This window comes from Drosophila guanche, unplaced genomic scaffold (genome assembly GCF_900245975.1).
Source record: "Drosophila guanche unplaced genomic scaffold, DGUA_6, whole genome shotgun sequence".
Lineage (NCBI taxonomy): Eukaryota > Metazoa > Arthropoda > Insecta > Diptera > Drosophilidae > Drosophila > Drosophila guanche.
Genome location: NW_022995743.1, coordinates 2,072,000 through 2,098,545, shown reverse-complemented (window position 1 = coordinate 2,098,545; position 26,546 = coordinate 2,072,000). Strand labels below are relative to the sequence as shown.

At 47.5% G+C, this 26,546-nt stretch overlaps 1 protein-coding gene across 4 annotated transcripts; it reads left to right on the top strand.

Moving 5' to 3' along the window:
- The first annotated feature begins 1,046 nt into the window (after positions 1 to 1,046).
- Positions 1,047 to 22,042, top strand: LOC117591979 (protein dead ringer). 4 transcript variants are annotated; one of them, XM_034285428.1, is made up of 11 exons: positions 1,047 to 1,796; positions 10,174 to 10,346; positions 10,406 to 10,556; positions 10,626 to 11,034; positions 11,103 to 11,203; positions 15,777 to 15,849; positions 18,680 to 18,863; positions 19,257 to 19,404; positions 19,465 to 19,985; positions 20,130 to 20,776; positions 20,851 to 22,042. In XM_034285428.1, exons 1-11 carry the CDS (start codon positions 1,710 to 1,712, stop codon positions 21,210 to 21,212), a joined length of 2,856 nt encoding a protein of 951 aa, XP_034141319.1. In that variant the 5' UTR covers positions 1,047 to 1,709; the 3' UTR covers positions 21,213 to 22,042. The 4 variants fall into 4 exon arrangements, with proteins under 4 accessions (XP_034141319.1, XP_034141310.1, XP_034141327.1 ...); XM_034285419.1 differs by having other exon boundaries at positions 11,088 to 11,203; XM_034285436.1 differs by lacking the exons at positions 10,174 to 10,346; positions 10,406 to 10,556; positions 10,626 to 11,034; positions 11,103 to 11,203.
- The last annotated feature ends 4,504 nt before the right edge of the window (positions 22,043 to 26,546 follow it).

The window sequence follows — 26,546 nt, the reverse complement described above, 5'->3', positions numbered from 1 at the left end:
CGACTGCGACGCCGCCTCGTCATTGGTGTGTTTCCCTACAGAGAGGGGGTTGGGTGGGTGCACGCCTGCGCCTCCCCATAACGAAGCACATGCCACAGCGTCCACAGCATGGCAGACAAGAAGGCGAAAATTGATATACTTTCTGCTGCTTGCCGACTGCTCGACTGCGCTGCCTTTCATCAATTTCAAATTAGTGAAAATCGAGAAACGGAAATTATTTACTATCTGGATGGGCGATGGGCGATGGGTGATGGCCATGTATATCCATCTATCTACCGTTTGGGCCATTACAAGTGCAATTTATCTCGCAAATCATTAATCAGCTTTCCGTTTGTTTTCCCACCATCCCCGCCCACGCCATGCAGCTGCCCCCCCGTCCTCCCGCACATTAACGGTACTTGGCCAGCCACAAATGTGAATGTGTTGTGCAGAGGCCCCGCCCCATACGACTCTGATAAACACACAACGAATATTCGACAAATGAAAAGGGCGTAGCTGCTCAATTGAATCGTGTATAAAACATGATCGAAAGATACACAATACATAGGCAGCAGCAACACTGCACTACACGGTTGAGTAATGCACATGGAAATGTATCCCAACTACCACACACTACCCATAAAGTGTACATATGACATAGGAATTTGTCTATTGTGTTCCCCCAATAGTCCCAATACCCAACCCTGCTCGTTAGTGTACGCACAAAGCACACACCTGGCCGGTCGTGCTGTGTGCTGTGTATGTGTTGGTATCGAAGCGAGCGAATGAGCAGTCAGTCGGTTTATTGTGCGCACATACAACCCCACACATGCATGCATGTGCACAGCAAGAGAGCGAGCGAAACGAGTGGCAACGGAACACCAGACCCGAATCAAAGGAAAAAGGGCATACAAATGTCCATGCAACAGCAAACCGGTTGAGTGTTGGGTGTTGAGTGCTCGGTGCGCACACACACTCGCTTGCGTACGCAGCGGGCCACAGAAGTATTGGTGTATGTGAGCGACAGGCAGCGCAGAGGCAGCGGACTTTTTCCAACGGCACGGTTCCAATTCGAATTTTTCTGTCGTGGCGGTCGGATGGTGTGCGCTTGTTCGGGATTATGCAGATGAACACATATAAATAAATGACAATTAAATATTACTAATAAGAGGCCGCATCACGGCCCGCCCTCCCTGAAAACAGTGTGCAGTGTGTGTTATGTGCTACGTGTTGTGTCCCGCCCCTGTCCTTGTTCCCGTTCCCGCTTCCGAGCAGAAGAATAATTTGTGTTAATTGCATTAAGCAACGGTAAAGATTGCCGAAAAATATTTGCAACCAAACAAACAACGAGAAGGAGAAGCAAAAAGCAAGCGGAAAGCAAAGCCCAAAAGGCTGCCTGCACCAAGTGAACAAACGGTTCTTCAACGCACTCTCTTTTTGGGCCTGCTGTCGCCGAGCTGCAAAAACAACAAGAACAGCAGCAGAGGCAGAGAGTGGGAGACAGACGACAGCGATATCGACAAAACGCAGATCATAACGGTTCGCGCGTACGAAACAAATGCAAACGACAGACGAAAGAAACGCCAAAAGAAGGAAGCTAAGAAACACAACAGAAAGTTTGCTGTGATATAGACAACAACAAATATCGGAACATTGATCTGATCTCTCGATCAGAATCAGAATATTCGTGGACCACAAAGTGAAAGGGCAAAAAAGCTGCGCTGGCTTCAATGCAACTTCGCGTGCACCCTACCATGGACTGTAGCGGCCGTTCAAATAGCAATATTGAACGCGATTCCGATTTGGGCGACGATCTGGTAAGAAATGAAATGTCATTTGAAAGGGAATTCCATGAAATTACTGAGCTGATGTTGTTTGAGAGTCAGTTGGGGTGTCGTTTGTCAGTTTTGTGTGGGATAAAGAGAGTGTAAAATATAAGAAATGGCATGGAAATAATATACGAAAAAGTTTATGTAAACAAATGCTTTTACATACTTAATGGTCTTTGCGTCTCCTCTTCGATCTGCTTGATTTCTCTTGATATAAAATCAAAGATCGCTTCAATATTTGCTTCCTCCTCTCATCTTTCCGATGAGTAAGCATCTGGAAACGCTCTGCGTTGCCAAAAATATGCCAAAGACTCGTGTCTGGGTGTCTCCATCTGTACATCTCTTTCAATTATTTGACAAAAATGTCCCCAGGTATATATTTCACCAGATGAAATTTGTCAAATCCAAATTAACGCAATGTTCATGCTTTCATCTATGCATTAAAACACAGAAATTGATTGGTTTGGTAACTTGAGTATCATTTTTAGAATCTCTCAAAATCTTCTATCAGAAATAAAGTGGATGTCAGAGAAAGCTATGGGGGATATACAAACATACATATGTATCCAAACAGGTGTGTCGAATCGATCTTGGGCTGCGGTCTGATTTGCCGTCGGCAGGCAGCAGCTAGCAAATTTCGTCGAACTCCTACACCTTGATGATGATCTCTTGTTTGGTTATTGTTTTGGGTTATTTTTGTGTGTTGTGGCCTTAGCCAGAAAACGAATTCAAGCAAAATCAAGTTAAATTGTTTGCAAATGATTCAAAGCGTAATTATAATGTTAAGATAATGTTGATATTGACCACAGAGGGGCTGCACAGAGGGGATACTCGTATTTTTTGGCGTTTCTATTTGTTAGAGAGCCGTTAAAAGGTGACATGCTAAATGGTACCACACAGCGCATTTCTCAAGCAGTCACACAAACACGAACACACACACATTCACACATTGATTGGGCCTAAGTGCATAACATACTCATAAATACAAATAGATTCATCTGTTTTCGGGGGGACAGACAGCCCGAGAGGCAGAGACAGAAGACAGAAAACAGAGCCAGAGCTGAGCCGCGTTGCCGTCATCAGTGGGATCTCGTTCACAATTTCCATCTACCATCAATTGAAAGATCTCTTTCAATCCAAGCTCTTTGATGGCGTTCATATGTAAATAAATTGTTCAAATATTTGCATTATTTGTTAGTACCTTAAATGAATATTAAATGGGTTTTATTGCCTTTCAGTCCCGCCGTTCCGTTCGCCTTTCAGTCACTCAGGTATCCATTGGATGTGGAGATGTGAATGTGACTGTGACTGTTGGCTGTTGGCTGTTGGTTGTTGGCTGTGCAGCAGCATTCGATGCTGATGCTGTGTGTCTCTTCTTCAATTCAATAAAACTCTTGTTAGTTTTTTCCAGCCTTTTGTTTTTCTTTCATTTTTATTATTGTTAATAGACAGTGTGCCGTGCCGGCAGTGGCTGTAGCCGCTTCGATCAACAATGAGCCAGACTTTATGCGGTGTACACTCACTCGGGGACTCGGGGACTCGGAGACTCGGAGACTCGGAGAGAGATGCGGCTATTTACATATTTTTTAATAGCCTCGCTTTTGGCCAGGCCATACACTGATTGACTGACTGTCGGACTCCTCTGATAGACGGGTTGTTGTGCTGTGCAAACATTATTCCCGTGAAGGAGTCCCAGTATTCTCTTCTTTGCGGCGGGTGTTAATTGAAGGGCAAAAGGATGAGAAACGGGGTTCTGGTTCCACAATTCCAACATATCCAACACAACACCCCATGTGGGTGTGTATTTAATTAACCCAAGCCTTAGCCCCTGAGCATCAAGTTAACTTATCGAAAACTGAAAACTCTCCAGACATATGCTGGTGTCATTCGCACATCCGATCCCAAAAACGATTCCCGCTCCTCGTTGCATTACTCGAGTATTTCTATTCAAATCAAATCCTAAGGCTACTCTCGGATTTTCGACTCGAAAGTCACGATTAAACAATAATGTGGGCTGTCAAAAAGTCATAAATTCCCAAATGAAACCAACGCCGAGTCGTGCCCAATGGCCCAGCCGATGCTGTATGTGTCCGAAGCCGAAGCCGAAGCCCAATGCCCGATGCCCGATGCCCATTTCCCATTACTTTTTTGGTCCGTCCATCGTCATTCGAGCAGCTCTTTAATTACTTGGGTTAAACGCAGAGTTTAAAATTATTGTCGAATTGCAGTCTTTAATTTTTGAATCGTTTTTAAATTAAATCAAGTCCCGAACATGACTCTCCCTCCCCCGAACCCACCGACAATTGAACTTCTGTTTTGTCTGCCGCTTTGCCATCGATTCTTTTTCTTGGCTTTTGCCTCTTGTGATTTTGACCACTGCACGTGCTCCGGCCACAGTTCCCACATTAAATCATGGGCTTCGTGTGAGGGGGGCAAGGGAAAGGGAAAGGGAAGGGGTTTGCTGCTGGCTTTGGGCCTGGGGTTGGCGGGGTCTCCTCCAAACAAAAATCTCAGTGGTTGTTAACTGCTCGTTTGGTGGTGCACGGATTCACACTTTGGAACATATTTCGGGTTTTCATTTATGGATTGCCACTCCAATGGTTTGATAGTGTTAGCAATTGAGGGAAATTGAATTTGGAAAATATTTTAATGCAAGATATAGCGAATTTTTGTTGAATTTATAAAATTTGTTCCCTGTCGCTCCTTCCGTTTCACACTTGATCGCATGGAAAAATGCTGCAGATTGAGCCACTTACTGCTCCCCTGCTCTCTGAATATATCTCCGCCCCCTGTCCAGTCTTTTGCCCATTCATTCCACCAACTCATTTGGGTCGGACGAGCAGCAGCAACGCCAGCAAACGGCACCTGTTATAATTTGTTTGGCTTCTTGTACGCTGACAGGCAACGATTTTTATTAAATTCTTTTTGTGTGTGGCTGGCTCCTCTGCTTCGTTGCCTTCTTGCCAATGCTGTTGTTGTTGCATAACCAAATAACCTATAGAGTGCGTGTGTGTGCGTGTGGCAGGAAAGATATTTGATTAAGTATCTAGTGGGGAGGCCCTGCGCTGGCCCTGCTGCTGCCCCTTCCATTGGGTTGACACTTCCACGCCGCTTGGTGGCGCTTTCAACCGCAATGACAAACGAAATTTGTTTTGCTTTTAGTATCTTTTTGGGGGCGCAAAACTTGAAACTGCCAAAACTTATGCCCAAAAGGGTGGGGCGCGGAGCAGGGGCAGCGGCTGGGGCTGGGGCTGGGGCATGTGGTGTGTGTGTGTGGCCGTGTCTCGTCATTTGTGGCAGACTGAGTATGGGTTTTTAATTGAATTTTCGCAATAAAAAACACACAAAAACAACAAAAAGCATTTGGCGACAAATGTCAAAACCGCAAAATCAACTGCAGAAAGTGCTCATAAAAAATATGATTATTATTGGTAAACTTATTATACTTTTCGCTTTTCGCTGTAGTTTGTTGTTGTTGTTGTTGTTGTTGCCATGGCCGTATTGTTTTTAATGAATTTATGAATTATATTCCCCACCATAGCTAATAAAAATGTTAATTGGATTTTTCCAGCACAGCTGCCGATTGCGCGATAAACTTTTGCGCCAATGCAAAAATGCAACAAAAAGCGGCAGCAAAAAAAAAAAACAAAAAAAAACGGCCCCAAACGAACGAACGAATAAGTGTGAATGCAAAAATATGAATAGAATATGTACCAAGGTGTATAGGGATACAAGGTGGGGCAGTGACACAGCAACTGGCAGGAACCTTTCATCGTACAGAAATTCTCCAAACCCCTCTACGGCGCCTCAGAACAGCCAAGCAATCCACTGATTAATCACTTATGGAAAGTGAAGTCTTACAGAACTTTCTTTAGATGGGCTCGCTCCACGCCCAAAACCAAAATAAAAAGGAAACATAAAAGAGAGGGAATATATTTTTGGCAGACGATGGCGACAAGCCATTTGCCCTCCCTGCTGCCAATGAGTGCCATATCCAGACATTGCTGCGTCTGTCCGAGCAGTCCAAGCAGTTCAAGTCCTCCAAGCTGTCGGTTTTTAGGGGCAGGGCCAGAGACAGGCGGACTTTGCGGGCTGGCCAAAGCAATAAAATAATGCAGTTTTTAATTATTGCCGCCTGCAATCGAAGCTAGACGCAGTGAATCCACCCCAGACATCGAAATGGGAGACGTGGTCGGGGCTTCAGAGAGATAGATGGAGAGAGAGAGAGCGCAAGAGAAGGAGAGCAAGCCAGCGAGCGAGCAGCGAAGTTTCAGCGCGAACCGAGCGCCCAACTATTTTTCCGTGTTTAACCGTTGCGTTTTTTCCTCATCCTCATCCTCTTCCTCCTGCTGCTCCCGCTCACGCTCCTGCTGCTGCTGCTGCTGCTGGTCGTACCTTTTGCACTCCTCTTGCTCTCTCCCTTTCCCCACCCAACATTTAACCGGTTTCGTTTTTTGTGTTTTTATTGTTTACGCGAAACTTTTCGTCTGGCTGTAGCCTCACTTTACATGGGCGTGCGTGTAAGCATGCAAGTGTGTGTGCATGTGTGTGCTCGCCGGCATGTACGTACGTACATACATATGTGATGTATACATACGTACGTACATATGTAAGCCTCTCAGTCAGATATGTTTTCGCGGACGCCAGCCCAGCGCCATTACGTTTCCCACTGCGTGTGTGTGTGTGTGTGTGTGTGCTCGCGAGTATCCAAGTGTGCGTGCATTTTGTTGGCCGTTTCTTTTTCTGTTTTGTTGTTTCCATTTTTATATTTTATTCGCTTTATTTTTTCCGCTCCGACGCTCGCGCGAGCGAATGAAATCGCGTTTGCACGCACGCACACCAGGCAGGCACCATGTGTATCTGTGTGTGTGTGTATCTGTCAGATACGTTTTGCATTTTAATTTTATTTCCATGCCCCCAATGCTGGCTGCATGTGGCGGGGTGGAGTACGATCTCTGGCGACCACGCTGCACATGTTTGTTGTTGTTGTTTGTCCTTTTTCTTCTTTCACATCTTTTTCTTTTATACTCCTCTCTGTGGCTCTTCCCCCTTGTAGTTGTTGTCGTTTGCAGCGCGTTGAAATACATAATTCGCCACGGGGTATATGCGTAAATGAGCAATTTTTATTTATATTACATATTGTACATAGATACATACACATTTACATTTTTATTCGGTTACAAGATACATGCGATGCGTGCGAAGCACATGTGGCAGAGCGGGAACGGCGCACAGTGGGAGGGAAAGACAAAAAAGGACTGAATTTTGCATTTCATTTAAATTAATTATATTCCCAGTAAAATCAAGCTTAACTAGCTCCCAACCCGTGGTTTTAATAACTCAAAAATGTATTGCCTATTCCCTCTTGCCATTTGCTTAATGTCGGAATATGTCCGGCAATAATCCTAATAAACTTAAGACGCCAGCACGCCCCGAGCTGATCCTCAACAAAGAGAAGAGACACAAATGAAGTCTCTGCGTCTGGGATAACCCACTTGAGTCATAAGGACATTAGGTCTTTGGTTCGTTTACAGTTCAAGCTAAAAACAAAAAAATAACAGAGGAAAATGCAGTTGTAAAACACAAGCAAAGCCAAAGATGCAGATACAGATACAGATACAGATACAGCCACCGCTACACATGCATCGCCTGGCAATGCATAATCTTAATCCTTCACACAATAAACGCCCCTTGTGCCGCAGTGCTGGTGGTTGGCAGCCCAGCGGCTGATCCTGTTTAGCTGGCAGCGCCCTTCACAGCTTGCCTTGAGGAGTTCCTACCGGCGGTCCATTCGCGGACAGTCATTGTCACATTATGGATATCCGAGCGGTCGCAGCGGCGCATCCTTTTGTCTTTTAAATTAGCACGGCATGTTGCACATGCGGCACGGCTCGGCACGGCACGGCACGGCACGGGTTTCCGTTGTCCGTTGTCTGCTGTCCGTTCCCTGTCCGCTTCCTACAAATTTAGTACATTCCCCGATTGTTATACAGCAAATGGAAATTAAGCAAATTGCATTTGTCTGGGGGCAAATGCAATGATAATAAATTCGAGATACATTTTCCATTTCCAGCTACACTTCCATCGAAAATGTAATGTAAACTAATTAGTGATACAAAATATGAGGCTGGGGGCTGGGACTGTCAACGGCAAATAAATTAAATATTTTACCTACACTCGAAATTGCTGCACTCAGATAGTCGTCTCTGCGGTCTATCGAAAGCTATTACAGTAAATTGCATTGTCCCCGTCCGGGTCCCACATCCCCCACATATTTGTATTGCTTGTCGTATCCCATATCTGACACATGTACAGCGGAGGAATGGAGTGTGGTGTGGGTGTGGGCGCAGAGAGAGAGAGAGAGCTCTAATTGCGATTTAATGTCTTTTTTTGCTGAAAAGTCAAGCTTCACCTGCAGCTCGTAGCTGCACTTGGAGACAGCCGATAACAGTAGCGTTTTATCAATGCAAGAATTAATGGAACTAAGGTGTATGTGCCGCCCCAACCATCATATCGCCATACATAGCTGTGCAGCCATTAGCTATGGCTCTGTTTTCCCCCACGATGCATCAGCCATCCATTGGATGTGACTTGATGCCTGGCCAAGTGGAACACCTTATCGCTTCATGCTGATTTATGCGTCGCCTATTACAGGGCCACAGTCCACAGGAAAGTTCAGCCGGCAGCTGCTCCTCCTCCTCCTCACTGCACTTCGATATGTTCAGATGAAGTTTCATATATTTTTCCAGGAATTGTTTGCGCTTAAATTTCCCAAGAAAAATAAGCGCTGAAAATCAGAGTTCAAATAATTTATACTCCAACTAAATTTGTAGCATAATTTCCCCCATTCGCTGTTATTTTCCCATCCGACCATATTTTCGCAGCCATTTGCAACGTGCAACACAAAAGCGGCACAAATTCGTTGTGCATTAATTAGACATTTTATAGGTGCAAGTTGGCATGGCCTGCAAAAGCCCGCCCAGACCACAATTATAATTGTTTGGGCCTGGCCAACACACAGCAACAGAAACAGCAGAAAACCGCAACGAGGAAGGCGGCAGCCAGCAGCCAGCAGACTTGCATATATTTCGCATGGCTTCGATAACTTGCATTAATTTGATATACACACACACAGAGGCAGAGGCAGAGGCAGAGGCAGAGGCAGTGGCAGTGGCAACCACTGAGCCATCGTTGGAGCCAGTGCAAGTCAAGAGGCCACATCCCCCCATGGCAGAGGCGATCATAATGCTCTCATTTCGCTCAGCCACAGCCACAGCCACACACCCAGGAGTACTCGTACTTGTTGTATCTTGAAGCTTAATGCAAGTATCTGCCCCTTCACGTGGTGTGTGTGCAACATTTTTGCGCTAACTTCAAAGAATTCCGAGAACTCTCTTTTCCCTGTTGTCTATGCCTTGGTTTTGGTTGCGTTTATGAGTACACCCAAGCGACACCGAACAACACTGGCAACTGGCAACTGGCACTTGGGATGCCTGGCGTTGGGGCAAGGCGATAAATGTTGTACACATATCTACATACGCGGAGTACTCATACCTGTGACCGCGTCTCAGACTCGGACTTGGACTCTGACTCTGGCTTACTTTGTGGAACGCTGCTGCGTTTCTGGCTGTGTTTAAATTGAAAATTCCCGATTTGCACACAGTCACAGATGCGCTTAATTTGCACCTCTCCAAATGCATAAAAACCAAGAAGCCGTGATGGAGTGCCCAGTGCAGCAGATGGAGCTGTCGCTGTCGCTGTCGCTGTTGCTGCAGTTGCAACTCTCGGCCATGCGTGGCGCACTTCTGGGCAAAGAGTCACGGCTGAAAATGCATTCACAGTACGCTTTGACCACGGCTCCACATTGCCCCTTCCAGCGGGAGGCAGCAGAGAGTGTGAACCAGGGCCCCCGGGGTCTCTGGACTGTGTTCTCTGTTCTCCTGTTGCCTGATTGCCGTTTTGTGGCTGTGCCATTGTTCATTTATTAAGTGGTTGCCTTTGTTGTCACCCTCTACAGCTGTAGCCCTGGATCTAGCTCTTCAGCTGTAGCCCTGTTCCACCTCTCTGAATGCCTGAAGGAAGTGCCCCCTTCATTTGCTTTCAATTGAATTGTTTGCCAGGCGTGCCTTGGGGCCAAATCAATGACCATTTGCTAAGTGCTGCCCACGCCACAGGAAGATCTCTTTCTGATTTCTCGATTCTGATTCTGATTATGTTTTCGCCGCCGCCTTCGATCGTTCGATCGACAAAGCGCTGCCCATTAGCGTGTCCCAGCGGGCGTTCTCGCGGCTTGTTGACATAAGCGCCGCCATCAATCGGCCCAGCTCAATCCACAACTAAAACTCCTCTGCCTCCCTCTCCTCAGTCACATGGTGATCGAACGGACGACGAGATGCGCGACTGCGACTCCGTGGATGGGGAGCATCATCAGCTGAGCGCCAAGGCGGCAATTGCGGCCAGACTCAGTCACACAGCGGCCGGAGGAGGCGGCGGCCACAACTTTGCCAGTCCCGAGCAGCAGACAGAATTGTCGCTGAGGTGCGTAGCAGACGCTGCACCACCCATAGGGCTGCGACTTCTAATCTCTATCGTTGCAGCCATCATCACCAGTTGCCGCCAAATCATCCGCTCAATGCGCTGGGCAGCTTCATGGGCATCGGGGGACTACACAGCATTCCAAGTCTGCAGCACAGCGACGTGCTGGAGAAGCTAAAGATGCAGGTGCGCGACATGAAGGTGGGACTAATGGTGAGCGGAGCAGGCGGGCAGCAGCCTGAATCAGTGGCTAACCCTTGGCCCCTCTTTGCCTCTTTGCAGGAACAGGACTATGCAGCCGCGGCACATGCCGCTGCCTTCGGGGCCAATATGCTGCCCACGACAATTAGCGCGGGCTTCACACTGCCACACAATTCGGTGGCTGCAGCCGCGGCGGCTGCCTCCTTTGGCCATGTGGCAGCGGCGCCCACCGCCAGCAATGGTGGCAGCTACAATGGTGGGGGTGTCGCGACACCAGCTACGGGCAGCAATGCAGCAGCAGCCACCAATGGAGGCAGTCACTCCAGCCACAACAGCAGCAGCAGCGGTGGTGGAGGAGGAGGAGGAGGAGGCGCAGGACCTGGAGGAGGCAACGGCAACGGCAACGCTGGTGGACATCCCTTTTCGTTTGCATCGCCCACAGCTGTGGCAGGCGGCGGCGGAGGCGGCGGAGGCGGAGGCGGCAAAGAAGGTTGGTATCGTGTCGAGGGGCACCTCTCCATTGTGTTTAACTGTTGCACTCAGCCCGCCACTTTGCAGCCAATTCCGCATCGAACTCATCGACGTCCAGCGAGGCATCGAATTCGTCGCAGCAAAATAATGGATGGAGCTTCGAGGAGCAATACAAACAAGTCAGACAGGTTAGTGTACCAAGCACAATCTAAGACCCATTCGTACTCCCCTCTCTGTGTAAACAAGATGCAGGCACAGAAAAGAACTATCAATTAACGGCTAATAGCAGAAAACGCAACGAGGACAGGCAGGAGCCAAGCTGTGAGCTGTGAGCTGTGAGCTGAAGCAAGGAGCAGCACAGCGGCAGCAGCATCTTCTCCAGGCTGAACCAGTTCAAAGGCAGGCAGCCAGCAGACAGCAGCCACAGGGTCCAGTTTTGGCCTGCTTGGCGCTGCTTGGCTCTGGCACTGCTTGCCGCTGCTCTGCTGTCCGTTGCTTTTGCGCTGCTTTGAGGCGTTCCACTCGATAGTTCCGGTTTGCAATTGAGCAATTAATGAAGCCTCATCTCTTAAGGGCGTTAATTTGGTGAGAAAATAGCTAGTTTAACCCTCACTTCTCACTTACTCACTTCCCCCTGCTGCCTTATCACGTGGCTGTGTCCAGTCCGGTCCAGATGCTGACCAAGACGAGCAATTAGGCTCGAAGAATTCTTGTGCGCATCTTGTGCCCCTTTTTTGGGGTCGCTCTTAGCTGTTGCCTGATGTGTTGAACCCAGGGAAGTGCACAATATTTTGGTCATTAAATTGTGGTTGCCAAAAATGCGCCGTGTGAACCACAACAGCTTTTGGCTCGAGCTCGAGCTCGAGCTACGAGCGCTGGCTCGGGCTCGGGCTCGGGCTGGCCATAAAAACCAAATTTCGATTAACTTTAAATGCACACACACACAGACACAGTCCGACCCTTTGCCAGATACACGAGCAGAGGTAGAGGCAGCGAGGAGCTATCCATCAAACGGATAGCCCGCATTCTCTATGCACTATAAAAACTTTGACCCTCGCAATGCACTGCAAAAAGATACTTATGTATGTATCTCTCTCTCTCTCTCTCTCTCGGTGTATCGCTGTCCGTATCTGTCCGCATCTGTCCGTATCTGTATCTACGCTTCACGCTTAACACCTTCGCTTACACCGTGTGTGATGTGTTGTGTTGTGTGTTGTGTGCTGTGTGTGGGGCTAAGCCTTGAATGATGATGATGCTGAAACCGGCTGAGAGTCTCTGCCTCTGCCTCTGCCCGCCTGCCACCTCCCCCGCGGGCACTAGCTGAGTCTCTGGCTGAGGTGTTGGGCGCAAGATCCCTTGAAGCTGTGATCCAAAATGGCCTACCTGCCTGCATTAATTGTGAAAAAAAAGCGAAATGAAATAAAGCGAAATGTTAATTATGTTAATTGAACAAGAGGCGAACTATGAAGAGCCATTTTGTAAGAGAATTCACACAGATACACAAACACACTCGCCATCTGCGCCATTGCCTTTCCCCCAAAGTCAGATTCTGCTCTGATTTTTAGCCGTGTGCCTCGGTGCTCGGTGCTCTGTGCTCTGTGCTTTGCGGCATCCGTCAGTCAGCCATCTATCCATCCCGTCCCCATTCATCCAACCATCCATCTATCTATCTCGTATCTATCTCTTCCATCCATCCATCCATCCATCCATCCGCAGACGACGACCACGAAGACAACAAAAAAATATTATTTTTGGTACATTTTTCGCCTGCTTCATGGCTTGTACTAAAATGAATATTATTTAGTTTTGTGCCGTGCGCTGCTCTGCGCTGCTCTCATTAATCAATGTCAATTATCTGCTGTACATACTGAATAATTATGTTTAATTATAGAGACGGACCCCTGAAGCATTTCCCAATATTATTTTTAATTCTTTTTATTTCTTTGTACTTTAATTCTGTACAAATATTGTTCGTCTCTCTCTCTAGTGGAATTTCCTTTCAATCTGCAGTAATTAGTTGGGGGAAATCTTAGTCATTGCAGTTGGATTAGAGTCAAAGAAACGTTCTAAATGTGAGGTGGATTGGTGGTTAATGAAGTTGATGTAGAATTCTATATAAATTAGAGCTGCCTTTCCCTTTCCTTTACGTTCCCTGAAACTTGAACGAACTGTCCAAAAGGCACATCAAGTATCCCCAAATTGAAAGCTTTGTTCATTAACTTCGAAGCGGCAGCAGCAAACAATCTGTTGAACACATTTCACTTGAATGAGTGTGAAATTCTTGAATAAATATGCAAGCAACCTGCAGATGCAGCTACAGCTACAGATACAGATACAGTATCTACATATAAGTGTAAGTGGAAGCGTACAAATTATGCGCTCGATATGCAGCAGCAGGACAACCAACACTTATGAAGTGCAAACGGGAACCCGACGAATATCAAATTTAATGTACTTTTGGCCTGTATCCGCATCTGTATCTGATGGTTATAAATTACACCCACACACACACACACACACGAACAGTGGGCAGGCAACCAAAAATTGATCTGCTGGCGAAAAATGGATTTTTGTCGTCGAATTCCCAGAATCAAGGATTCAAATTTCAAGCAGTCTAGCGAGGGATTTGGGTTGCTTGGACTAGGTACTAAGTTCAGGCGACAAATAAGTGAGAGATTATTTTTATAACCCAAACCCAAAAGGACACAAAACACATGTTGGGCAGGACATGCAGCAGCAGCAGCAGCAGCAGCGGCGGCAGCGGCAGAGGCAGCGGCTTCAGCTTCGATAGTTATAAAAACGATTATGATTGGTCTACAAAAACTGCTGGGCTTAGGGTAGTAATAGTATTCATGTATTTTTCCGCTTTATTGCTTTATTGCCTGCGGATTTGTGAGATACAAACGGACGCTCGGCGGCTGCTGCTGTGATGCAAGTCCAGGGATCGGATCGGATCGGATCGGTGGCAGGTTTTCCAGCAGCAGCAGCAACCCTTGTGTCTTGTGGAAAAGCGGGACTTCATTTTATGATTATTAATACAAATACCCCAGACACGCAGGCAGGCAGACACACACAGACACACACACACACACACACACACACACACACACACACACACAGATACTTGTGTGTGTGTGTAAATGCAGCATCGTGGCCGCAGCTCTCAATCGAGACTCCTGCCATATTTTTAGTTGATAAACGACCTTTGATGGCGTTGCATCGTCGCGTTGATCAATGACTCGCTCTCTCTCTCGCGTGTGGAATAACTAAGCATCGAAATTGTCTACGCAGCGCTCTGGAATTTAGCAACAAACAAGTGAAAGAAGGAACGAGCAAACGCACACGACAAGCGGTTCAACAAGTGCCAGCAAAATGCTCATTTCGGAAGACCAAATACAGGAGGTAGCTAACCCCACCAAAACCCCCACAGACACAGAAATCTCCCCCAAAATGTTCCCAGTTAAAAGTGAATTTGAGTGCCACCAAAAAGGGATCTTTCAATAACCTTTCTGTGTGTGTTTGTGCTTTCCGAACACAAAGAAGTATTAGGGAATAAATGTAAATGCATGTAGAAATGTGTGTAAATATGTATGTATACATATGTACGTACATATGTCTGCTGCCTGCTCCCATAGCAGCCTCTTGTGGGCGTCGTGCATCATAAAAAATAAACCCCAGCCTGCATATTTGTTGTTGTTGTTGTTGTTGTTGCGTCTCGACTCGTCAGAGCCGCAGTCTGTGTGCCAGGGCTGACTTGGTTTTAAATCATTTGCGCGAAGTGCAGGGGGACGCAGGGTACAGGGGTGCAGGGGTGCAGGAAGGAGGAGGCAGTTCATCATTCGCATTGACTTAGAATGTGCACCAAGGAGGAGAGCGACTCCCAGGTCTCTGCAGCTCATGTCTCTCTGTATCTGTATCTGCTGCTGCTGCTGCTGCTGCTGCTGCTGCAGTAGGCGGAAAGTATGATGAATTCCGAATTTGATGAGTTCACTCCGATGTTGTCATTAATTTTGAACATACTCGTACACCACACTCCACACTCTACACAGTCCTGTAGCTTTGGCTAGTTTGAAGGCTTTCCTTTAGCCCGTCGGTCGGCTGGTTGCTTGGTTCCTGGTGGCAAAGGTCAAAGCATGAGCCTCGGGAGAGCAACAGCATTGCCTAGATGATAAATAATAATGAATAGAGAATACAGAATGGTACATACATTTATGTATTTATGTACATATTTATTATGTATTTCCATCTAACTGTCGTATCTGCATCTGTGGCCCTATCTTTGTCACCTAATTATCCATTGTGCTCTCTCGCACACTTATTCCCTGTTCCCTTTTCTTCCCCCCGAATGCCACTCGTGGCATTCCCGTTCACCCAGGGGAAGGTATTTCTCTCTCTCTAACAAGCAAGCAACCCCCAAAGCCACCAAGAGAGCGAGTGAGCGAGAGAGGTCGAAGCGCAACACGCGCCCCTGTCATCATCCCCACACATCAGCAACAACAGCAACAACAACAACAGCAACTACATCTACATGCACATCTACATGCACATCTACATCCATCTATTGTTCTGCCAAACAAAAGGGCAAAAGCGGCGACGGGGCCAAGCGCCATTTTGTGTCAAATCATTGGCCAACAGAGTCAAGTTGTTCGTTGATGTTGCTGCTGCCACCCATTGTGGCATTGTGCGCATTGTGTGAGCATATTATAAGGTTATTATAGCACCATTATTTATTGTTTGCTCACCGCTCTGTTCTTTTTGCAGCTCTATGAAATCAATGACGATCCCAAGCGCAAGGAGTTCCTCGATGATTTGTTCTCGTTTATGCAAAAGCGCGGTAAGTTGTAAGACAAACTGCGGGGCCATGGCTGGGGGAATGGTAAAAGTTATCCAGCTTGTGGCTTGTGGTTCTACATTTGCATATTCCTCGCCTGACGAATTGCTGCTGACTCAGCCAGCCAAGTGTTTTTGGGCCTCACTCAAATTATGTTAATTGAATCAATTGCTCGGCACTTTGACGTTTGATTTTGAAGCTGCGCAGAGCCATTAAAGTATGCAGAAATTCTAGAGAAAGAGCCAGCAAGAGACTTTTTGTCACTTTGTCACTTCAAATTACTGTCCAAATCTCACACACACAGCGAGTACCTTAGTGATGGGAAAGGGGTAGAGCATATTGGTACATAAATTTCGAAGGCAAATGCCTATGCAATGCGCTTTCCTGTACTCTTGTCATTAATTATGAGCATTAAGCCACACGCAGCTGGTAGCTTGCCGTGACTGTACTCGCTTTATAAACTCAATTGGCTGTTCCCCGAGCGTCCTTTTGGGTGCACAATTCTCGTGCTGCCCTGTGTGCTCTGTGTGCTTCGAGTGTTTGTTGCAATCGCCTGACTGACTGACGTCTTGAGAGTGCATTAAATTTGTTTGTATTTGCATATAGCGTACACAGACGATGCGCTTTATGGGCAGGCAAGGGTTGCCCAGAGGCAGCTTAAGTTGAAGCAGTTATATAGCGGCATCATGCACAGGACATGCATAGAGTTTGCAGCAGCAGCAGTAGCAGCTAAGCCAAAGGGAAGTCCACTTGTTGCTGTGCCAAAAGAGCATCTCTCAGTCGTTACTGGAGGCGAGAGCAGAGTCTAAGCCGCAGCTTGCAATTATTTATTTATTTATTTTATCTAATTTTAATACAAGATCCACAAATCTACATGCCTAAGTGTGTCTGTGTGTGTGTTTGTAGAGCATCTCTAGTGCTTGACAACTTAATGGATTTTAATCTGTCACATGCGTTCAAGTTTTGACATATGCATGCCTCAGCCACAGCGAACCATGAGGCAGCCTGGGGGCACTGCCACAGAACCACGAACCGACTGTCTAAAGTGTCGTCTGCCATGAGAAGGAAGCGCCGAAAATGCGACTCACTTCTGGGCCAACAAAAAGCAAAGAAAAGAAAAGCGAAAGAAAAAAAAGAGTGAGCTCCCGGCAGCTCTACAATGTATGTCCATGGCCAAATGATATTGTACAACTAACTAGCGGGTAAAATTGTGGCATGGGAACGGATTGGGTGGACTGTGGCTGAAGAGCCCCCAGACGGGGTGGCAGGGGCGGCAGGGGCGGCGCAATTCTTAATTAAAAGACGTCAATCACTTATCAACGCTGACGCTATTTCTGGCAGGAGCCACATCCTACTCTGGCAGCATGGCAGATCGGTTGGTGGCTCTCCCCTGTGTGCTCCGCGCTGGCGTTATGATTTCCAGACTCGATCAAATTTCCTTTAATTTCCATTCAAAACTGCCTGACAACTAGCAAAACAAATGCACACACACACACACACACGGATAAATAAATAAATGCTGCCTGAAAGAGTTTTTGCTTTTGCCTGAAAGCAGAGAAAAAGTTTGCCAAGAAAAATAATAATAAGTCGGCTGGCTGGCTGGCATGTGCGTGTCAGTGGTGCAGTTCGGAATTGGAATCGGATTCGGAATCTGAATCTGAATCCCCCCCCCACAGATTCCAGGAGAGGAGTTCAAGTCCAGACCCCAAGGCGACCACCGATCGACTGACTATGAGTCCCCGAGAGAGTTTAATGATCGCTCGATTCGAGGCGAGTGCCGGCCGGCAGGCCGGCAGGCAGGCAGCAAAAGTTAATCATTAAATTGCCCCATTGATTATGTGTACATTTTTTTGTTGCTCTGTGTGTGTGTGTGCCGTGTGGCTCGTGTGTTCCAATCAACTTTTTTGCTTAGCCAGCTCTTCATTTATGTTGTATCCCTTTTGATCCGAAGTCGTAGGCCCGCCTCACGCGCCCAATTTTGTTTATATGCATAAAAACAAAAAACAAAACGTATTTTCATTCAATCAACACGTCCATCAACGAGTTTGATTGATTCCTCTCGGGCTCATAAAAGAGCAATGGCAAGAGCAAGTCTAAACTCAATCGAACCATCGATCCATTCCTGGGGCAGCACTCTGCCACATGCAGCATTCATTTCCCTGGCTTGATATTGTATTTGGGGGATCGTAAAAAACCAAGGCAGTGCCTCTTGTTTTATACAAATTCAGGCAGCAATTATGCAAGTTGATTTCCTCTTTTATATGCTAAATGCGCTACACTTGGAGCGGGGAGTACATCAGCAGATGGGAGTGGAACACAGTGAAGAAAACGAATATCTGAACCGGAGCTAAAGAGCAAGGGGATTTCCCCTTTGTGTGTTGAATGTGAATGAGGATGAGATGATGATGATGATGATTAGCCGCCATAAACAGATCAACAAATGTACAAACATGTGCAGCCAAACATAAATACATACATAATACATAAATACCTAGCTGTATGCAAAGGCAGTGGAGGAATCGAGCAACAATTAGGATTCATTTCGGATTTTATAGGCTTCGGTGTGCACTCTTTGTGAGCCAGCTGGACGGGGGCCACAAGTGTTAATTGGTTCGTGATCGATGCCCAATGTGTGGAGAAGAGCGGGGCAAATATGTATCTGCTCCATTGTGCAGATAAATCTATTTTATGGATATTTTAATCGTGTTTTGCTTATTGGTGCATTTAACGAGCGCACTGGAAACATTTTACAAGTGCAAGGAACAACTTTTTAGTGCGCAAAACCAAACAAATCGAAGGAATCTCCCCGACTGTAGCTCTTATTATTTTGCAGGCACGCCCATCAATCGGCTGCCCATTATGGCCAAGTCCGTGCTGGATTTGTATGAGCTGTACAATCTGGTGATTGCACGCGGCGGCCTCGTCGATGTCATCAACAAGAAGCTGTGGCAGGAGATCATCAAGGGACTGCATCTGCCGTCGAGCATCACCAGTGCGGCGTTCACACTGCGGACACAGTAAGTGGACAACCCAGTCTGGCTGGCAACTATGCCCAAGACAAACACAAGCACAAACACACAGCGATGAGAGGGGGCAAACAGAAAACGGAGAATCAAACAGTGCAGCAGTTCCCCTACCCGCACCCTGTCCTTCCCGATCAAGCGGCAATCGATCAGCAGACTCTCTCTCCCGCTCTCCCGCTCTACCTGTTGCTCTGTTGCTCTGTTGCTCTCTCTCGTTTGCGATTTGTTTGCCTGTCGCTTTCGTATTTACACGATAATTCAAGTTAAATGCACGACAGGACAACAACGTACAACATCAGCCTGAAGTTTCGAGTGTCCACGCCCTGCACCCTTGCCTGTTTGGTCCCTTGTTTGCGTAGCTTATTAATAATTTTATGCATCTTGCAGATACATGAAGTATCTGTATCCGTACGAGTGCGAGAAGAAGAACCTGAGCACACCGGCCGAGCTGCAGGCGGCCATCGATGGCAATCGGCGGGAAGGACGCCGCTCCAGCTACGGCCAGTACGAGGCCATGCACAATCAGATGCCACTGGTGAGTGCTCGGGATGCAGCTTCTGCTCCTTCTTTTGCTAATCTTCCACTGCTTGGACAGACGCCCATTTCGCGGCCTTCGCTGCCGGGTGGCATGCAGCAGATGTCGCCACTGGCTCTGGTCACACATGCGGCGGTGGCCAACAATCAGCAGGCGCAGGCGGCAGCCGCCGCAGCGGCCGCACATCATCGACTGATGGGTGCGCCGGGTTTCGGCCAGATGCCCAATCTCGTCAAGCAGGAGATCGAGAGCCGCATGATGGAGTATCTGCAGCTGATTCAGGCCAAGAAGGAGCAGGGCATGACGCCAGTCCTGGGCGCCACACATCCCCACCATCAGCATCAGCACCAGCAGCAGCAGCAGCAGCAGCAGCAGCAGCAGCAGACGCCGTCACAGCAGCATCAGCACCAGCAGCAGCAGCAGCAGCATCTCCTTCAGCAGCAACAGCAGCAGCAGCGGCAGCGATCACAGAGTCCGGACATAAGCAAGCACGATGCGCTTAGCGCACAGGTGGCACTGTGGCACATGTACCACAACAACAACAGTCCACCAGGATCGGCACACACCTCACCACAGCAACGGTAAGAGCGAAAATCGAATAAGTGCAGTGTGTCGCCATCTACACTCCATGTGGCTGACAGTACTAGCGCCATCTGTTTGACATATTGCAAACCCTCAGCCAAGACAGCAACCGCATATAACACTTTTACATTCGCCCTTTACAGCGAAGCCCTGAACCTCTCCGACTCACCACCGAATCTCACAAACATCAAAAGAGAACGCGAACGGGAGCCAACGCCAGAGCCCGTGGAGCAGGACGATGGACCGCATCACCCACCGCCGGCCAAGCGAGGGGGCAGCAGCCTCCTGCCGCCCGGCTTTCCCGCCAATTTCTATCTAAATCCACACAACATGGCCGCCGTGGCGGCAGCAGCGGGCTTCCATCATCAGGCGAACAGCGGCCATGGACACGGGCACCAGCAGGACGCCACCTCCGAGGGTGAGCCCGAGGACGAGTACGGCCATGCAGAGCACAACACCACGGGCAATTCCTCGTCCATGCACGACGATGGTGAGGTTCAGCAGATGAACGGACACCACCATCATCATCATCATCATCAGAGCCATCAGCTGGACAAGTCGGATGATTCGGCCATTGAGAACTCGCCCAGCACATCCACCACCACAGCCTCCGTGGGCCATCGCCACAGTTCGCCCGTGTCCACGAAGAAGAAGAGCGGCGGCAAGGCGTCCAACCAGGCCAGCGGCAAGGATCAGCCTGGGGAGGAGAAGTGTGGCGGCAGCTCCAAAATGAATCCCCTGGACACGCTCAGTCTGCTCTCGGGCATGCAGTTCCAGGTGGCCAGGAATGGTGAGTACTTCGACTGACAATCCCCCCCCCCCCCCCAAGTACATAGATGTAAATAAATTGCCTTTCCCTTTTAGGCACTAGCGAGAACGGAGAACAGCAGCTCGTTGTTAATCTGGAGCTGAATGGCATCAAGTACTCGGGTGTCCTAGTGGCGAACGCTCCCATCCCCAGCCAGGCGGAGACCAGAACGGGATCGCCATGCGCCGAGCCAGCGGCCGATGAGGACGACGAGGAGGAGGAGGAGGAGCAGGAAGAGCAAGCGTCGCATGCCGTCGACGACGAGCCTCAACGTTCGCCAGTCAAAGAAGAAGCCAACGAGGAGACAGACCAGGATATGGACACCAGTGCTGCTGCCATTGTGAATGGTGGGGGGACTGTGGGAGTGGGTGGCGGTGTGGGTATGTCCCTGCTGAAGGATGCGGTGCTCAGTTCGTAGGCCAGCCAGGGGAAAAGTATCGAGAGAGGAATACCAAAGTCATATTTTTCAGAAAAATACAAAAAGAAGTAAAACTCACACACACACACACAGATGCATCAAACAGCAACCTACATATATGTATATACACACACACACACACACACATGCAGCGACAGAGCAGTAGAATAGATGTGAGATATTGTAAGATGGAAATAATGCATCCCATTGTTCGGTCGTAACAAGAGGCAGAAACGAATCGAAGTGGTTCGAATCAAAGGTTTTTATTTATGTACCCGCACCAAGACTAGCCGCAGATCATATATAAATAGCATACATAACAGATACATAAGATATATATATGGATATATGGATATAGATATGTGTATATGGCTGTACATGTCTGTTCAATTTCCACATTTTGCATAAAAGACACAAGCTGGGGCGAGCGAGCATTGATTGTATGTAGTTACTGATAGATTCCTACACATAAGCAACACACACACACACACACACACACACACATAGGCTAACCAGAAATCAGTTTTGTTTTTAGCCATTCAACCTTAAATCATTATTATGATTATTATTATTATTTTGTGTTAGGGCTTGAAAGCTTCTTCTGTACATATCAAATCAATATGTAACACACACACACACACACACACACACATCTATATATATACTTATATATATTTACATAATTATAAGCACACATTCATAAACCATTATGACCACATTGAGTACGCAGCATCAACATCATCATCGTAGACATATTTTTAGACGTAGCGCCTAAACAAAAGTAATAATTATAAATGTATTTGTCGTAAAATTAAATTGCGCTCTTGGCCACCACACCTCCCCCCGCTTACCTTGAAGCTGCGCCCTCCAAAAGCCAAGCAGAACGTAGCCGAACATTTGGACATATATTCATAAGCATAAGGCGTTCAATTTATTGAATAATAAATCCATTTAATTTTAGTTTGCAATACGCGTTCGTGGTGGCTCGAGGACTAATTAATAGACCCCCCAAGCAGCGGGTGCTACCACAAGTGGAGGGGATGCCCGAGGCATCGAAGTGGCAAGGGCAAACAACATGGGAGGCACTGGCACTCAAAGGAGCATTGCCATGGCTGTTCCTTCCTTCTGTTATAAAACAAAAGAAATATTTGCCCTTTATGTTTTTGTGGCTGGCTTCAATTTTCACAAGGCAAAAAAGTCATAAACACACAGAAGGGGCCGTAGATTATCATCATCGTCCTCAGCCCCTCTCCTCTTGCGGGCGAAACCCACAAAATGCACACCAAACAAAGTGATGAAAAGCAAATGTTGTTCAAAACAATGGATCCGTGAAATTGTTCTCGCCCAGAGGACCAGTCAGTCAGACAGCTGTAAATGGTGGCGCAGGAGGCAGGAGGCAGGAGGCAGGAGGCACGCAGGCCCAGGTGAGGTCTCGGGTGCTAACTACATTAATGCATAATGATGGTGTGCGGCGGCAGGCATCCTCCTCTCTGCTGGACCATCGGCATAATGACTTACGGACGCAACTTTGTTATGCCCCGGCAATGGGCCTCGGTAAGTGGCAAGTGGCTTTAGAACCATGGGCCATAAACGGATAAAGCTTAAGGCCAGAGAGGTTGTTGCTTTCACTTCAGCTACTACTGCAACTACTCCACAACTTGTACTCTGCTCTGGAAGTACCAACAGTGGTCTCCTTTGATTGAACGCTTCAAAAAGTTATCTAAAATGTATCGAAATGTATCGGGAGTCATCGAAATGCATCAAAAGTTAGCGAAATTCAGCGAAAGGCCATTCTCTTAATGGACCCTTTGGACATTTCTGAGACGCCATTTAATGACAAAACAACAGAAATTTATATGAAATTTATATTATGGAAATTATTGTGGCTTTGTGGGGGAATTCGAAACCCGTTTGAAGTCCACTTTGCGGCTGCAATTTGTACGGAATTCACATTTAATTAAATATCCGCTGCAATGAGAGTGAGGTCCTTGGTTATGCCTGTCATCGGGCAACCAGACTGCTGGTTTTTGGGCATTCAATTAGCTACGAATAAATAAATAAAGGCAACAACTTGTTGCAGATTACATCAACAGGAAGCCGCTGACAGGCAAGTAAAAAGAAAAAACAGAGCCCAGGGGATTTCAGGTCACGTGCTGGAATGTGTTACATCTCGAGTTACCGAACTAATCAGGACCCGCGGACCCGCCATAAATCGTTAATACGAGTAGATTGTGGGCCGGAGAGGAGCAGGGGAGCAATGTGGCATGGGGCATGGAAAACATTACGGAAATTAGCTCGAAGGAATGGAAGAAAGCGCAGGAAAAGCGGCAGGAAAATGTATGTATTTATGGATGCTGCATACACAAATATGTATGTAAATGTATATTGATGTCGCTGCTCAAATTAAAGGACAATAATACAGTAATAAAGTTGGCATCCAATCGGCCCCGGCCTAGGGCCACCCAAAAGCCAAGCCAAAACCCCGAACCAAATCGCCCACAGAGCCACGCACAAAACACACAAACACCTGTACTGGGGAGGGGAACACACACCACACACGCACCTTGACAGGCAGCGGCGCTTAAAAGTATTTATAAATTTTATATAATGTGCACAAGATACAGGACGTATCCATCCATCCACAGCCCGAACTCCAACCCTCAATGGCGTGCCAGCCCCCCCCCCACCAGCATGAGGTACATAAAGTACAATAGCGGTTTGCCCTTTTTGGTGCAGAGCGGGAAGTAACCTCTATTATTTACCAATACAAACTAAGCTTTAAAAAAGAAATGTAAAATTACCCAGCTGATGTTGGTGGGGGGTGAGAGCGGAGCGAAGCAGCCGAGCACGAGCACGAACATGGCAGAAGACGCACGAGACCCGAGACACGAGCACGAGCGGCAGAGACAAACATGTGTACGGGACACACACTCATGGCATCGCCTGTTTAATACAACAATTGTGTGGCTTTTTAGTACACACGCTGGATGCGCAGGGGGGGAGGGAAGCTCTCATGCATGTGTTTATGTATGTACCTAGCTCGCCTCGAACCTCAAACGCTTCTGTCAGCAAAGCAACAGTTGTCCCAGAGAATGTTGCTGAGCATAAAAGCTCAGCACTGCAGGCAGCAGCAGCAGGCAGGCAGCGACAGCGACAGCGACGCTTGCGCATTAGCAACATCTGCAGCAGCGGAAAATGTTGCCTACTGTTCAGCGGGGAACAGGCAAGGAGCAGCAGCAGGAATATGTACCCAAATATATTATTCATCCCTCCAACGGTGGGCTGATGCTTGGTGGCTGTGTGGGGAGAACAAATTCAAATTCACCCTTATCAGAAAGCTCTCCAACACACACATACAGGTATGGTATCCCCCACCGTTTTGTATCTCAACATTTTGCGGGCATGCAACAAGCATGCTTTTGTTTGTATTCGTTGGCCGCAGCAGCGGGGAAGCGTCTCCTGCTGCTGTTGCTGCTGCTCAACATAAGCGCTCGGGTGGCACGAGGACGACAACGACAACGACAACGACGACGGGGACAGAGCAGCACTCGACTTATGTAGAATTTTTTGCACACTTGAGAGTTTAGTTCAGTTTTGGCAGAATTGATAGATACTCGTGTACCCGCAGCACTCGCAGCACGCAGCTCGCAGTTGTAACGTTTGTGCGACTATATAGATATAGATATAGATACAGATACACACACGCACAGGCAGGGCAAACAGGCAAACAGCCAGTGGCACTGGCACAGGTTTTTCCCCCGCTGTTATTTTGGAGCCACTGGGCACTTGGCTAACTGACTGGGCCACATCGTGTCTATCTATCGCCACATCAGGCAGAACCAGAACCAACACCAACACCAACACCAACACCAGAGCCAAAAGTAAAAGCAAAAGCGAAAAGCTAAACCAAAATCGGCAGGCAGCACGCTTCCAGTGGGAAAACAATTCTGGCTTGTTCCCGTGGCGCTGCTGCTACCGACGACGCGTCGCTCGCCCCTCAATGAAATCCACGTTGATTTTTGTATCGCAATTGTGATTTGATTTACAATACAACCCCACCACACAGAAACACAAATATAAATACATACAATCCAACCACCGAACCCAAACGAGTGCATTTCGCGCATTAAAGTTCGAGTTAAAGTGCTAAACAGTGATCCAAGTGCGGCTCCTCCAGGTGTAACAGAACCCATCAGCCTGCAGTTCAACAGCAATTTGCAAAGAAGGTAAAATAGAGCACCCCCGAACCCCCGTCCCTGTCGTTCCACATTGCTGTTAATATGGTCGCTCTGTGGCTCCCCCTCTGGGCATGCCGTGATTTGACTCTCCCTCCCCCAAAGACTACAACCAGCTAATTGATAGTGAAGCTACTGGGAGCGCATGGCTGGGCCGTAGCTGGGGCAAAACGCAATTACAATTACCAAAAGCAGAAGCAGAAGAGAGAAAAAATTCTCATACTAGGATGAATATAAGCTCATCAAGTGAGCCAAGGAACAAGAACCGTACACCCCGTATACCGTATACCGTACACCGTGCTCCGCATGTACGTGTGCGTGTGCCTGTGTGTTTTTGTGTACTTGTGTGTGCCGGGGTCTCAGCAAAGTTAAGCTGCGTGTGGGATGCAGAGAATGACTTCGCTTCCCCCCGGCACAGCTGGAGTGGGCAAGGCTTTGCCGCAGGGGCACGGTCAATGATTGAATAGCCAGAAGAGAAGAGTTATCCCAGATTTTTTCCTCCATTGAGTAGCTGTAGCCTCCATGTTTGCCAGTTATCAACAAAGTGCCATCAAAGCTGGGCTACTGGTACACGAAATGTTTTAAAAGCCGAATAGATGAACATTTTTCCATCAATAGGGTGTGGGTGGAGGGTGTTGCTTTTAATTAGAGGATTTGATTCTAGTGAAAGTATGCAAACACACCTCCCTAGTAATAGGAATTAAAGCACAGCAGAAATTTAGTGTTCCTCAAATATGGTAAAAATATCTGCAACTTCAGTGTAGGATATTTTCTATAACCAATTAAAACTTTAAAATAAACTTTCCCCCAACTCCAACTCCAATTGATATACATATATCGCCTGCGCAGCTCCTCCAACTGCAAAAGCTACTCACGCGATCAGCTCCAACGCAATGTGCGCGCTCTCCCTCTCTCACTCTCAATCTTTACGCTCAGCATTTGGCTTTGATTTCTTTTCTTCGATGCATAAACATACATACACACATTCTGCTGCCTCTCACTGCTCTCTGCTGCTCTCAAGTTCACATACAGATACTTGTTGTACTCGTACTTCTCGTTCGCGCTGTTGCTGTCGGTATCGGTCGCTCTCCATCGCTTC

What these genes read in the sequence shown, in the direction of transcription:
- LOC117591979 (XM_034285419.1), top strand. Translation starts at nt 1,710, where the DNA reads ATGCAACTTCGCGTGCACCCTACCATGGACTGTAGCGGCCGTTCAAAT. An exon ending in CCGATTTGGGCGACGATCTG is followed by an intron (nt 1,797 to 10,173) that starts GTAAGAAATGAA and finishes CCCTCTCCTCAG; the next exon opens with TCACATGGTGATCGAACGGA. An exon ending in AATACAAACAAGTCAGACAG is followed by an intron (nt 11,204 to 15,776) that starts GTTAGTGTACCA and finishes TTCTTTTTGCAG; the next exon opens with CTCTATGAAATCAATGACGA.